The following is a 15,333-nucleotide window of genomic DNA, read 5'->3' on the forward strand; positions in this document are numbered from 1 at the left end:
TTTTCAAACAGAATTCATTTTCACAGGTTAAATTTTAAATTCCAGCAGTCGGATCATTATGAAAACTTTTATTACTCAGGTGCTGCACATGTGGCTCCTAAACGATGAAAGAACAACGTGTTGCATCAAAATCACTGACTGACACTTTAGCCGTTTACCTTCACTCCTCTGATCAGATAATAGAAACACAACACCTGCTCAACTCTGGACCTGCCAAAACCAACAAAGCAAAGGTTATTGCTTGTCCTAGTCAAAGTTTGGACTGAAATCCCATTGAGAGGCTTTTTAATTACCTGAAGGAAACGTGATGGATCTAGAAAATCTTCTGGTTTGACTGAAGAGTCGACCAAATTCCTCTGAAAACATCGACTGTCATTTACTGATCAACTCCTTCGGTTTGGGGAAGGAGTTGAGTTATTATTATTATTATTATTATTATTATTATTCGCTGATCGTTTATTTATTGTCTAATATAAAAAAATAGTTTGGTGCCAACTGTCATTGAGGAGAATTATATAATCTGCTGTCAGAAAATCTGCCTGACCAACAGATTTACACAAAAATGTGTTGAAATATTTAACATATGCAGAGTGTTATAATGTTATGTTCATTTTAACACATTGTGTGTTAAAATGAACACAAAACGTGCATTAAAGGTTTGGGTTAGGGTTAATGGCCTGGCACCCTGCTGTGCCAGGCCATTATCCTCAAGAGTTGCTGACTCCCAAGTGCAGATTTCAGCCTTGGTGATATGTGACCAGCTGAACTGTCTGCAACGGCCATCAGCTAAGCTGCATTCAGCCGTAAAGTTTGTTTTTATTCAAACTTCAGTAGTTTTCTAGTTGTTCTGTTGAGGTAGTGGCATCAATTTCTGACATCAGGCAAAGTGATGTCACAAAGGGTGATGCATTGATGTCACAAGGCTGCAGTCTTGATCTCTATGGTCATTGCCATTGCAGACGTTGCAGAGCAAACAGAAGGAGCAGAAACGAGCGAAACATTGAACAGTTTTAGGATTTTATTCCCCAAAATGAGTCAACACAGCAACACGTCATCTTTGGATTCTGGAAACGAGGAAACCATCTCAACACCCCTTTATCAGACGGGCTCAGCAGCTATTTGGGATTTTGAAGAAAGTCAGGGTGTTGTCGTCAGTTAACGGACAGACTCGGACTGAACAAAATGAGAATACGATTCAAATTAAAAATATGGAGAAACCGGCACCTGAAAAGGACAACCTGCTATTGGAGAAAGACGAGGAAATTAAGAAAATGTCCAATTTAATAAGAACACTCACGGAGAGGAACATCACACTGGAGCAGAAAAACACTGCCCTGGAGCAGATAAACACTGCCCTGGAGCAGAAAAACACTGCCCTGCAGCAGAAAAACACTGCCCTGGAGCAGAAAAACACTGCCCTGGAGCAGAAAAACACTGCCCTGGAGCAGAAAAACACTGCCCTGGAGCAGAAAAACACTGCCCTGGAGCAGAAAAACACTGCCCTGGAGCAGATAAACACTGCCCTGGAGCAGATAAACACTGCCCTGGAGCAGAAAAACACTGCCCTGGAGCAGATAAACACTGCCCTGGAGCATAAAAACACTGCCCTGGAGCAGAAAAACACTGCCCTGGAGCAGAAAAACACTGCCCTGGAGCAGATAAACACTGCCCTGGAGCAGATAAACACTGCCCTGGAGCAGAAAAACACTGCCCTGGAGCAGAAAAACACTGCCCTGGAGCAGAAAAACACTGCCCTGGAGCAGATAAACACTGCCCTGGAGCAGAAAAACACTGCCCTGGAGCAGAAAAACACTGCCCTGGAGCAGAAAAACACTGCCCTGGAGCAGAAAAACACTGCCCTGGAGCAGAAAAACACTGCCCTGGAGCAGAAAAACACTGCCCTGGAGCAGATAAACACTGCCCTGGAGCAGAAAAACACTGCCCTTCAGCAGAAAAACACTGCCCTGGAGCAGAAAAACACTGCCCTGGAGCAGATAAACACTGCCCTGGAGCAGAAAAACACTGCCCTGGAGCAGATAAACACTGCCCTGGAGCAGAAAAACACTGCCCTGGAGCAGATAAACACTGCCCTGGAGCAGAAAAACACTGCCCTGGAGCAGAAAAACACTGCCCTGGAGCAGAAAAACACTGCCCTGGAGCAGATAAACACTGCCCTGGAGCAGAAAAACACTGCCCTGGAGCAGAAAAACACTGCCCTGGAGCAGATAAACACTGCCCTGGAGCAGAAAAACACTGCCCTGGAGCAGATAAACACTGCCCTGGAGCAGAAAACACTGCCCTGGAGCAGATAAACACTGCCCTGGAGCAGAAAAACACTGCCCTGGAGCAGATAAACACTGCCCTGGAGCAGATAAACACTGCCCTGGAGCAGAAAAACACTGCCCTGGAGCAGATAAACACTGCCCTGGAGCAGAAAAACACTGCCCTGGAGCAGATAAACACTGCCCTGGAGCAGATAAACACTGCCCTGGAGCAGAAAAACACTGCCCTGGAGCAGAAAAACAGCACCCTGAAGGTTAAAAGCATTACTCTGGAGCAGAAATGCACTGTATTGGAGCAGATTAACACTTTCTTGGAGCAGGAAAACAGCACCCTGGAGTAGAAAGGCACTGTCTATAAGCATTTAAACACTGTCCTGAGGCAGAAAAACACCACCTTGCAGCAGAAAAACACTGTCCTGGAGCAGAAAAGCATCACCCTAGAGCAGAACAACAATGCCTTAGAGAATGAAAAGACCACTCTGGAGCAGAAAAGCACCATTTTGGAGCAGATAAACACAGCCCTGGAGCAGGAAAAGACCGATCTGGAAATGAAAGGCACCATTTTGGAGAAGACAAACACTGCCCTAGAGAAGACAGGCACTATCTTTGACATATGTACAAAAACCTGCAGCTTGAAATGGGAAATGAAAGAGTTGAAGAAAAAGCTGAGCGACACAGAGAAGCAGCAGAAATGGCTGCGATATCCGTCTTATATAACCATCACAAAGACAGACAGTCCTTTTTAGACCAGCCACAGAAGCAGCCACCTGTATTCAGACGTGTGGTCGGAAACTCCACTACACTTTAGAAATGCAATATGCAATACACTTCTCCAGGGCTCCATAGCGAGTCCCATTGGTCTCCAGGCTGACCTCAAGGGCTTCATAGTGAGTCCTGTGGGTCTCCAGGCTGATCTCAAGGGCTTCATAGTGAGTCCCATTGGTCTCCAGGCTGACCTCCAGGGCTTCATAGTGAGTCCCATTGGTCTCCAGGCTGACCTTAAGGGCTTCATAGTGAGTCCTGTGGGTCTCCAGGCTGACCTCAAGGGCTTCATAGCGAGTCCTGTTGGTCTCCTGCCCGACCTGTAGGGCTTCATAGTAACTGCATGGAGTTTGCATGTTCTCCCCATGCATGTCTGGGTTCTCTCCGGGTACTCCGGCTTCCTCCCAAAGTCCAAAAGCATCACTGTTTCCTGACGATCCTACCCATGGGATCACAGTTCGATAACATGAAACATTCAAGCATGAAAATTTTCAGTCATCCTTTAATAGTTAAAACTTCAGCATTTTACTTCAAATTCTTGCATAATAAGTTTTCCTCTCATTAACACAGATTTATTCTGTCTATAATATTTCTGTTTGTTATATTTTCATGTCTTCAGCTTCTCTTCCTCACTCACACTAAAGGTCAAAATATCATCTGAGGTCATCAGTCAGCCTTTCATCACTCCTGAAGCTTTGACTCCAGGTTAAGTTAAATTCTGATGTAATCCCACTTTTTTTTTATAATTTCAATTTGGACAATTTTAAGGGTCAGATAAACGCAGCCAGTGAGACAGTGGTGAGGTCACCAGTGGTGAGGTCACCAGTGGTGAGGTCACCAGTGGTGAGGTCACCACTGTCTCACTGGCTGCGTTTAAAATTGTCCAAATTGAAATTACAAAAAAAAAAAAAGCATAATGAAAAGGTGCCAATTTAAAAAAAAAAAAAAAAGATTTTTTATAAAAAGTTTTTGTGTGGGGATTTTTCAGATGTATGGAAATAGATTTATGAGACACATGATCACTACTACTGGCAGAAACGCAGAAGAAGACGACAGGAAGTGGAAGCATGACGATGTTCTTCTTTTATGTAGCTGGCTCCACCATAACTCTATAATCTATAATTTTTCTATAAAATGGCCGACTCCACTTTCCTGAAAACGCTGCATAGCTACTCCCAAGTAGGCGGGGCTTGTGGCCAACATCTCCTCTGATTGGCTGATAGATAATGAGCGCTAGTTGCTGAATTATGAATACATTTCATGTAACTATTAACATCGCTGATTTTTAATACCTTATTGTGTGAGCAAGCTTATTCATGTATGAGTTTGATTTAATTTCTTAATTAAAGGAAACTGATGGTTTTCGACATTAACTGAACGTAGAAGGAGGCTAGATGTGGAAATTTTTTAAGTGGGATGTTTAAACTTTTAGTTGGGGTTGAATCCTTTTAGCTGCCCAGGGTAAACAACTGCCCTTAGTCCCGCCTTTGCTGCTCCATTGGTTAGAGTGACAGTCAGTCACACAGTGCACTTAAAAAGTGCTACATTTAGCAACCATGTTGTGAACTGATAGACCAACCACGTTAGTTTATAGTATTTTTATCTTTAAATTTGCATTTTGTGCGGTGTGTATTAGATGCACCAGCAGAAGACTGGAGTTAAATATGCAGCTCAGGTGAGACCCCTGGTGGACATCTGGTGTCACTACACCCGGAATGCTGAGAGGGAGAGTCGCTGTTTTGTCTTATTTTAAGAAGATTTAATTATGTCTTCTGAAATTACATCCTTTAGGATATATTTAGATAATTACAAATCTGATTAGAAAGAAAATATGCATTTAGTAATTACTTTTAGACCTAAGTGTAATATTTAAAAATAATTAAACCTTTTCCTGATTCTAATTAGTCAACAAATTAGCTGTATGTTGCTTCTTTACTATTATTATTATTTTAGAAATATTTTTGTTTTTGCTACTGTTGGCTAATGAAACTTTCCCAAACTTGTTCAGATATTTTTTGGCAGACTGAGATGTGTTTTGTTTTTTTTTACATTTTAAATTTGACTAAAGATTACATGTGGAGTTCCTCAAGGCTCTGTTCTCGGGCCACTCTTACTGAACATCTGCACGCTCTCCTAATTCAGACAATGGAGTTTTACAACATCTCTGAAACCAGCTGCTATGATGAATAACTTTATCAGACTGTGTCGCCACATGATCACTGTCCCGTAGGAATAAGATTTTATCCCAATTTAATGCAGAAAATACAGGAATAATTGATTTTGGTAAAAGAAAATTGCAACATTAGAGATCAGTTCCCGGCTACAGGCTTGATGTGGCTAAAGATCAGATAGCATGCCAGAAAATTAGGGGCTGTTATCATCTCAATACCAATAAAATATTATCCAATTACAGCGAAAGAGCCTGCTGCCGTAGCACAGCTGCTAAAAAAATGAACACAGGAAACATTTTTGTGTCTCTTTAAGACAATTTTTTTCCAAATATTGATTCCTAAAAAGTCAGGCAAAACGAGTCCTAAAAGCTCCAAAACATAAAAGTCATAATTATTTTATTAATTTTAATCAGTATAACAAACTGATCACTGGCAGCCGCATTAAAGCATCTGAAGTTTTCTTTACGAACCACTTAGGGACAGAAAACGTTGCTCTGAGTTTTGACTTCAAACAGAGAAAGTTGAATGAGATAGAAATCACCAGTCAGGGAAAATTCCTGCAGGAAAATGAAACCTATACTTCTAGGGATGCGTTTTCTCCTGAGTTCAGGTGTTTCTCTTGTTCACGAGGAACACCTTGAACCAATGTTCAGGAACGACTCAACAATGACTGTTCCAGGCTCAGTCCACCCAGACCTTTGAATGGTCTTAGCTTGGGTATCCCTGTTGCTTCCTTCTTCCTTCCACTCAACTTTCCACTCTGTGGAGCCATTTTCCTGAGCACTGACCCATGGAGGCCGTCAGCTGGACAGCTGTCACTGACCTGGATCTGTTTTCTGGGTCTGAACTTGGAAATTCCCCTTTGTACACCAGTGACTAGTGTGTTCATGTGTCAGCTCTCCTAAAGGTCATGGGGTTGGGAGTTGTTTTTGTTTTAACAGATGAATCTCATTTACTCACCATGATTACATTTCATTGCCCTGATAAGCAGCGGAGTGAGGGAGAAACTTTACCACACTTTGAGACCTTAAATGTAGAATTTGACAACATTGTGGACACTGACTACCTCGGCTGAAGCCGTGTGTTTTGAGGACAAAGTAAAGGTACAAAGGGTTAAACGCTGAGCTTTCGCAGCTCCGGTCGGGCTCCGCGGGCAGCGCTGGCTGCCTCCGATATTCCGGCTCGCTGTGGATTCTGGGAGTCGGTGGGGGACACTGCCCAGGCTGGTTACCGGGAGAACTGGGAGCGGATTTGTTTTTACCCCGCTACCTTGCTTTGTAAGTACCCGTCCGTGTCGCCTCGCTTTGTGTGTTTCATCGTCCCCTGTCGTCGGTCGAGCGGGAATCTGCGCACCGAGCGGAGCCGTTGAGGCTGCCATGTTGTTTCCTCTTCCCCCTCGCGCTGCCATGGAGGCCGAGAGCGGAGCCCGGGCTGCCGGAGCTGACAGGCAGGAAGGGGAGGGAAGGAGGAGCGGGGCAGCCGCCGCCGCCGCTCTCCGCCGACCTGTAGCGGGGAAAATACGGCGTTCATCGGCTGACAGAGGCGGTTATGCGATCAGCTGCGGCGCTGACGCCGAGTCGGGGCTTTAAAACGCCTTTTGGAGCCGCCGGGCTGGCTGTTGACATGCGGAAATGGATGTCAGCGGGGAGAGAAATGCCCACCGTGGCGGAGAGAAACCCACCTACACCTGGCCGCAGGAAGAAATGCCGCAGATGTTCTCAACCAGCATATGCGGGGTTTTATATCTCCGCTGGAACTGACCACCGTTGCGCTAACCGTGTTTGATTCAGAGCAGAAATTAAAAAAATAAAATAAAATAAGAAAGAAGAAGAAGAAGCGTGGCCTATGGTGGCGGTAATTGATTCCCAGTGACAGACGAGATAATTGGAGTCTACATCTGGTGCAGAAACATTTGGTTATTGCGCATTTCATGACATAATAAACGCGCTAAACTTTGATTAAGTTTGTTCCTAATATAAAATGCATTAAATTATTCTTTAATGAACGAGCATTCCGGGGTCCATAATGCCATCTGTCATGAATAAAACATGTCTTTGCACAGGGGATCTTATGGTAATTGACATCTTCCTGCACAGTGAGTGACATTTATGCTGCTTTTTAGCATGAGGGTGATATTAACAGAAAGCCTCTTGTGTATGTTGAGTAATCACCGGCAGCAGATTGTTCTCCTGTCACCTTGGGTTTGCTGACAGATTTCATGATCCCATGTGGAAACACATCATCTCTCTCTGCTCAGTTTCATGTTGTTTTTAATCAGAGGCTGGATTCAACCTCCACATGTTTATTTACTCATTATCCAGCAAAATGTCTTCAAATAAAGTTTGTTTCTGTAAAAGGTTTAGCTCAACAATCCACAAATACATCAGAACACATTAAACATCTGCTAAGGTTAGATAGATTTAGTTAACATGACAAGGTAAAAGTTGGTAGGAGAAACTCAGTAAGTTTTCCCTTAAATCTTGTTGATATGAAATCTGCAACCGATACCAGATTTTGTTACCGATTGTTGAATTTACAGCCGTCTGAGCTGCTCAGTGATTTTAGGTGATAACGATTTTTCTTCCAGAACTAAAATCAACAAAATAGTTTAATACTTTTGTCTAGAGATGTGCCGATCAGGTTTTTTCCTGCCGATACCGATCACCCATGAGGGCCGATCACCGATACCGATACCCATCACATAATTATTTTTTTTTTTTATCATAAACACTACCGGTTACATTATGTGGAAAAAGGAACCATGATTTCATCTTAATTTAGACAAAAACTTGTTTTTAATAACTTTTTCCAAGAAGAAAACTAACAAAACAGGCATTGTGCAAATTGTCCTGCTATCAGTAAAACTATCTTTAAAACTCCGTCCAGTATGGCATTGTTTATATGTCTATTAGCTTTGTTGTGTTGATGCATTTTGACCTGCTTCAATTTTCCGCCGCAACACACAAACGTTCCCATTCACTCAGTGCGTCATAGTTATAGTTCAACATGCTTAGGATTTGTTGCTGCGCGTTTGCAGAGTGAAGGAAAGAGGAGACCAGCTGCACAGGCAGGCTGAGAAATGAGATGCAGGTGATCGGCAACAAGAGCCAATGATCTGCGATCACACTACCAGGTGTAGTAATCGGCCGATTTTCGTGAAAATCGGCCGATTATGATCGGTCACCGATCGATCGGCACACCTCTACTTTTGTCATATTAAAAAATAAAGTCCTACCTACAATTTAATCATTTACAGAAACTTTCTCTGTGTCACAAAAATGTTAATAAGTAACACATTAATTAATAAATGATGGAGTATCTCCTTTTCTCATACACAATAAGATTTACTTAGTATTTTCTCCTTCTACACACCTGAAAGAGAAGAATTGCACTGTATCTGAAGACGGATTAATGTTGAGAGGAAACGGCTCAGATTTACTGAAATGTGTTCATATTGGAACCAAATGCAGCGTCAAATGGAGCGGAGCCAAATACTTTTCTACTCTCAGTTGAGTATGATCCTCCTCTGTGTAACAAGCGGTTCGTTTTCCTCTGCAGAGCCCAACGCCGGTGGCACTCGGAGCGCCATGTCAAGCAGAGGAGGAAAGAAAAAGACGACCAAGACGTCCCGGTCCACCAAGGCCGGCGTCATCTTCCCTGTGGGGCGCATGCTGCGCTACATCAAGAGGGGGCTGCCGAAATATCGCATCGGTGTGGGAGCGCCGGTCTACCTGGCCGCCGTCCTCGAGTACCTGACCGGTGAGCTGCACTGCTGAAGAGAAAAGTTTGGAAACTAGCGGTGCACCGATTTATGGGCCAGACGATTTATGGTCCAGACGATTTATGGGCCACACGATTTATTGGCCACATGATTTATGGGCCAGACGATTTATCGGCCACACGATTTATGGGCCAGACGATTTATCGGCCACATGATTTATGGGCCAGACGATTTATGGGCCACACGATTTATGGGCCAGACGATTTATCGGCCACACGATTTATGGGCCAGACGATTTATGGGCCACATGATTTATGGGCCAGACGATTTATGGGCCACACGATTTATGGGCCAGACGATTTATCGGCCACACGATTTATGGGCCAGACGATTTATCGGCCACATGATTTATGGGCCAGACGATTTATGGGCCACACGATTTATGGACCAGACGATTTATCGGCCACACGATTTATGGGCCAGACGATTTATCGGCCACATGATTTATGGGCCAGACGATTTATGGGCCAGACAATTTATGGTCCAGACAATTTATGGTCCAGACGATTTATGGGCCACACGATTTATTGGCCACATGATTTATGGGCCAGACGATTTATCGGCCACACGATTTATGGGCCAGACGATTTATCGGCCACATGATTTATGGGCCAGACGATTTATGGGCCACACGATTTATGGGCCAGACGATTTATCGGCCACACGATTTATGGGCCAGACGATTTATGGGCCACATGATTTATGGGCCAGACGATTTATGGGCCACACGATTTATGGGCCAGACGATTTATCGGCCACACGATTTATGGGCCAGACGATTTATCGGCCACATGATTTATGGGCCACACGATTTATGGGCCAGACGATTTATCGGCCACACGATTTATGGGCCAGACGATTTATCGGCCACATGATTTATGGGCCAGACGATTTATGGGCCACACGATTTATGGACCAGACGATTTATCGGCCACACGATTTATGGGCCAGACGATTTATCGGCCACATGATTTATGGGCCAGACGATTTATGGGCCACACGATTTATGGACCAGACGATTTATCGGCCACATGATTTATGGGCCAGACGATTTATCGGCCACATGATTTATGAGCCAGACGACTTATCGGCCAGACGACTGCCTTAATTTTCGATCGATACTTATATGTGAAGCGGATCTTTTCTAAAATCAGGCGCTGACATCAGCTCATGTCCAAACCTTTGCGGTCATCAATAGTCGTCCTGCTGTTACCAACTCAGCAACCTTTTTGCTATATTTAACAACATTTTAGACAAAAAAACCTGCTAACCGGCAGAATCAGCAGATCAGGCTTTTTAAGATCGATAATCAGCCAGAAAACTGCATTCACTGCATTGAGAGCAGTTTTAATTACTGCTCTCAATGTGTTAGTCTTTTTTTAGTTTGTGCACTCCAGTTAACAATTAACCGATTACTAAATTAGTTGACGATTATTTTACCAATCAATTGATCATGGTTAATCATTTCAGTTCTACTGAAAATGATTCTTATGTTTTTGTATTTAGCTGAAATCTTGGAGCTGGCTGGCAATGCAGCGAGAGACAACAAAAAGGGCCGAGTGACGCCGCGGCACATCCTGCTGGCCATCGCCAACGACGAGGAGCTCAACCAGGTGAGCTGCAGCTAAACCTGCGCCGGACGGTTTGGGTTGCTCCTCTCAGCACCACCACGGCTGAAACCGTAGAGTTTGTCGTTCTGTGGCAGCTGCTGAAAGGCGTGACCATCGCAGCAGGTGGAGTTTTGCCCAACATCCACCCGGAGCTGCTGGCTAAGAAGCGAGGCGCCAAGGGGAAGCTGGAGACGCCGGTGTCGCCGGCGCCGGAGAAGAAACCCAAGACAGTGAAGAAGACTGCAGCGAAGAAACTGGGTGGGAAAAAGGCTGGAGGGAAAACCAAGGTGAGCCTGAAGCCGGCTGGGTTTCCACCCGCTGCGTTCCCATTGGCCGTCGGAGTGTGGAACAGAAACGCACCCATTTCTAAAAGCTCTTCTTTCTGGATAGAACGTTTTTGCGTTGGCCTGAGATGGTTTTTGTTTTTTGGCTGAATTGATATTTGTGCATTTAGCAAAACTGCAACAGAAACACTTTTATCGCATCATGAGCTTAAAGTAAAACAAATCCTGAGCCTGAAACTTATAGTTATGATAGAAATTTACTATAGCGTTGCTATGGCCACAGTTGAATAAAAACTGTCTTTGAATAGTGCAAACAATTAAGCTAAACAATCCAACTTAAATAAGACTTCAGTTCATTTCAACTCAAAACAAAATGTAAAGTGTCTGAGCCCTAAAGGTTTGACTTACAGGCAACAATCCCTCAACATTATACAAGAGCCTTTCAGTCAATGTAACCTAGATCATGCAACATCACCAACTAGACCAGTGTTTCTCAACCTGTTTCAGCCCAGCGCCCCCCCAGCCTTTATCCAGGTCCCTCACCGCCCCACCAAAGAATCTGCAGGCTACTTTGCACTGATTATTATTTTATCACTAATATTACTATCGCTATTGTAGATGTTTTGATTTTTATGCTTGTTTCTGTATTTATCATCAAAATTATTTCCCAGAGAACAAAAAAGTCATGGGAATAGAAATTATTTTTACAGGCGTCTATGAAAAATGTAATGAACATTCAAGTTAAAATCGGTAACAGCAGCCAATCAGAATGGAGAATATATTCTTATTTTGTGCCATTTTCTAGTTGTTAAATATTCCACAAAATGACCAGATTAAAGATGTTCAACATGCCAGTTTAAACTCTGATCTATTTGCAAACGACTGAGCTGCAGCATTAAAACATGGATAGAACTGTAACTACATTAATCAAAGCTCTTCTTCTCTTCAGTGTTTCTGGTGGTGCAGCTCTGTGCTGCCTTCAGGAGAATGGGACATCAGAGCATCATCCATAAAACTTCATGTGGCATTTATTGTTCAAACCAGAGCTTTCAGTGGAAAAACTAAAGTTCCAGGTCCTTTTAATGCCATACAAATATGAGACAGAAACATGGATTATATCTTTATATAGACCTGTCTATTGATTATAGATTAATAGTTTTACTGGACAGAAATTACAAAGAACAAATCTGGTTCTTAATCAAATCCTAATGAGTCAAAGTGTCATGGAGTCATCAGCCTCATGACATTAACACTGACATGAACAATAATATTGAAGAAATAAATATATCAAATCTAATTAAAAACATAAATAAGTGATCAGTTCTTTACTGTTATGGTCTGTAAGATATATTTATCCTCAGTACTAGATGTGGTCTCAACAAACCCATGGCACTAAAACAATATTATTTTACCTTTTATCTGGAAATAGTGTCTGTTTATTCTTGCCATACAGTCTCTGTATTAATTATTGCTCGAAAGGTCTTGCCATACCAGTTTATTCCTCTGTATTTACTTTAGTTTCTTAGTTTATTCTTGCATTTTGTTCTTCATTCATTTCCATTTAGTTTCATTTGATTAGTTTTATCCTCTTGGTTTATTGCTATGTCCACTTTAGTTTCTTTCCTGTTTTCGCAATTTACCGTCTATTAAACGAGTGCCCCCCGGATTAATTACACTCTCTGCCAGAGGTGTGACCACGTCACTGTGTGGCAAGTCTCAAGTCTCTGTCCTCAGTCCGAGTCAAGTCTCAAGTCAGAAACCTTTCATTTCAAGTCAATTAGTCGTTTTTATTTTTTTTATAATTTGCAATTATACTTAAAATTCAAATAATAGACCATTTGTTCTTTTTAAAATCTGTATTTATCTCAAATGATAGAACATGTGCAGCTGAACACAAAGTATAAAAAACATTTTTAAACTGGACCTCTTTATTGCGCAGTTCTGTTAAACTTGATATTCAATAAAAACAGTTTTCAGAAAATGAAATAAGTATATATGAAGTTATCACAATAAACTCAGGAGGTCTGGTTATTTTTCTGCTTTTATTTCTAAGTATGTTAGTTTCAGGCCTCCGTAAATATGGGCCAGATATTCTAAACACAACATTTATTTGGGACAGTCACTGTATTTGGTCTGTTTTAACAAATAAACCACATGAAAAATCTAAATCATTGCAAATAAAGTGGAGTGGTTTTGAATTTGGATGTGATGGTAAAATAAATATCTGTCAGGCCAAGTGGGTTAAATCTACAGCCAATTTCACATCAATATTGATAAAAACATGTTGTCAGAATCACTAAATAATGAGCTCATTATTTTATGTCTTACTCAGTTACTATCCCACTTAGTGTTTATTCAGGGTCAGTCAGATTGAACAATTTTTATTTTTACTGAAATCTTTGAAAGATGGCCAAAAAAACCCGGGATTTTTAAAAATGTGTTTTTCCAGCAAAGCTACTTGGAAATGGGTTCTGTGGACAGTCAGTCAGAGCATTAAGTCAAAAACAGTTGATTTAATGCTCTGACTGCAGTAAACAATATAATTTCCCAGCGTAGATGTCTTCAGACACACCAACCATCCTTAGATGCTACTGGACCGGCTCATCATCATGATGGACAGAGAGACTCTGTTCCCTGAGTTCAGGTCCAGAATCTGCTTTCTGTCCCGGAGCCCCGCTCACCATCCACCGGCTTCCTGAGCTAATAACACGGTGCACAGACCGGGTTTATGGTAAACCATCACCATGTTAACCCGGAGTACACATGCTAACACGAAGTTAGCTAAAGTCAGCTATCTTACACATGCTAACACGAAGTTAGCTAAAGTCAACTGGCTTACAGCAAAAGAAAAGCGCCACCTACCGTCTCTGTGAAGCTTCAAATGCGGACAAAGTCGGTGCATCTCCATGCGATATTCTCTTCTTACATGTTTTACAAGCTGCAGTTTGTTTTTTATTCCAAAGTTCATAACCTACGTAGCCAAAAGAAATTACTCGCATATTCGAGCCGTTATTTCTCTTTCGTTCCCTGAGCTCTGCAGCGTCACCGCGTTTTTTTAAAATCCTGTTAATTTGATTGGTTGAGCTGCAGCTACGCACACATGCATACATGAGGAGAGGAGAAACAGAGGGACGGTCTGCGCATGTTGATACGGAATGAGTGAAATTAATTAATGACGCCACTTTATAAATAATGTGTTTTACATTTTAAGACTGAGTAAAAAATATCAAGTCTTTTCAAGTAAACAGCTTCAAGTCGAGTCAAGTCCCAAGTCAATGGCATGAAAGTCAAAGTCAAGTCCGAGTCTTTCAGCATTTTCTCAAGTCCAGTCTCAAGTCGGGATTTTAACGACTCGAGTCCAAGTCATGTGACTCGAGTCCAAGTCATGTGACTCGAGTCCCCACCTCTGCTCTCTGCAGCTGTGACGTTTCCGTATTAACCCGATATTTGCTGGAAAGTGCAACGTCTCCCCTTTCAGAAACCGTTGTAATTCTTCAGATAGCGCTACGTGTGGCGGAATTACGGTACTGCAAATTTAGATGTGTCGCCGCCGACTCCCGGTCTAGGAGGGTCCGGGAGACTAGAGTTTGGTTGAGGCGGACCGTTTGGTCAAAAGCCGGAAATCCGGCCCCCGGCCAGAGCTCTTTAAGCCATGCATGAGTCACATGATCAACAGGAAGTTACTACTGGCAGAAACCACGAAGAACAACAAGACAGGAAGTGGTAGGAGGATGATGGCGCTGCTTGTTTTTTACTGATTTATCACATGAACAAACTTATTCACATGATTTTAATTTAGTTTCTTATTTAATGGAAAGTTTTGAGCATATTTGTATCGGAAACGCAGCTCTAGTCAGGTCATCAGGTCATCTCCATTTTACTCTTTATGCGACGAGTGGCACCACTTGGCTGGACCTGTTGGATTAGGTCAGTCACTTTTAACGCAGTCGCTGATTTCATCTTAAATATTCTGCAGAAATTTGCTTTTATCTCGAATTTAAAGGGTTTTTTGTAAATAGTTTGTTAAGAAAAACTAAACATATTGTTGGTTCTGTTGGACCTCAGTGTTGATCATGTCACTGAACCGCCTGGAGAGTCGGATCGGACTCTTTGGTCCAGAACTCAACTGGTTTGAATCTTACATAAAGAACTGGGATTACTTTGTTTCAGTCGGAAACTTCTCACCAGAGAGGTCAAAGGTCACATGTGGGGATGCAGATCAGAGAAACTCATCCAGGATTTTAAACACATTGATTCCTGCAGCAGCAAATCAACCGTCCAGCTGCAGCTGATCCAGAAGCTGCTGCTGTTCTGACCAGAACCAGGAGGATGGAGACATGACACCAGATCTACACCACCTAGATCTACATCACCCAGATCTACATCACCCAAATCTACACCACCCAGATCTACACCACCCAGATCTACATGACACCAGATCTA

The 15,333-nt window shown here is 42.6% G+C and overlaps 1 protein-coding gene and 1 long non-coding RNA gene across 3 annotated transcripts in view; one reads left to right on the plus strand and one right to left on the minus strand.

Moving 5' to 3' along the window:
* On the minus strand, positions 1–13,897 carry LOC145554819 (uncharacterized). The gene is made up of 3 exons (XR_014090828.1): positions 13,753–13,897; positions 294–356; positions 1–210 (listed from the first exon to the last, which is right to left on the minus strand). It is a non-coding gene; the product is annotated as an uncharacterized LOC145554819 (long non-coding RNA).
* Positions 6,329–15,333, plus strand: part of macroh2a1 (macroH2A.1 histone) — a 26,849-nt gene continuing 17,844 nt past the window's right edge. The window contains exons 1-4 of one of the 2 annotated variants that reach the window (XM_081615432.1): positions 6,329–6,492; positions 8,774–8,974; positions 10,503–10,609; positions 10,702–10,893. In XM_081615432.1, coding sequence (XP_081471558.1) covers positions 8,803–8,974; positions 10,503–10,609; positions 10,702–10,893 — 471 coding nt within the window. In that variant the 5' untranslated portion in view covers positions 6,329–6,492; positions 8,774–8,802. The remainder of the gene's footprint in view (positions 6,493–8,773; positions 8,975–10,502; positions 10,610–10,701; positions 10,894–15,333) is intronic. The other variant, XM_081615431.1, reaches the window with a different exon arrangement.

The sequence above is a fragment of the Poecilia reticulata genome, chromosome 14 (genome assembly GCF_904066995.2).
Source record: "Poecilia reticulata chromosome 14, P_reticulata-male-v2, whole genome shotgun sequence".
Lineage (NCBI taxonomy): Eukaryota > Metazoa > Chordata > Actinopteri > Cyprinodontiformes > Poeciliidae > Poecilia > Poecilia reticulata.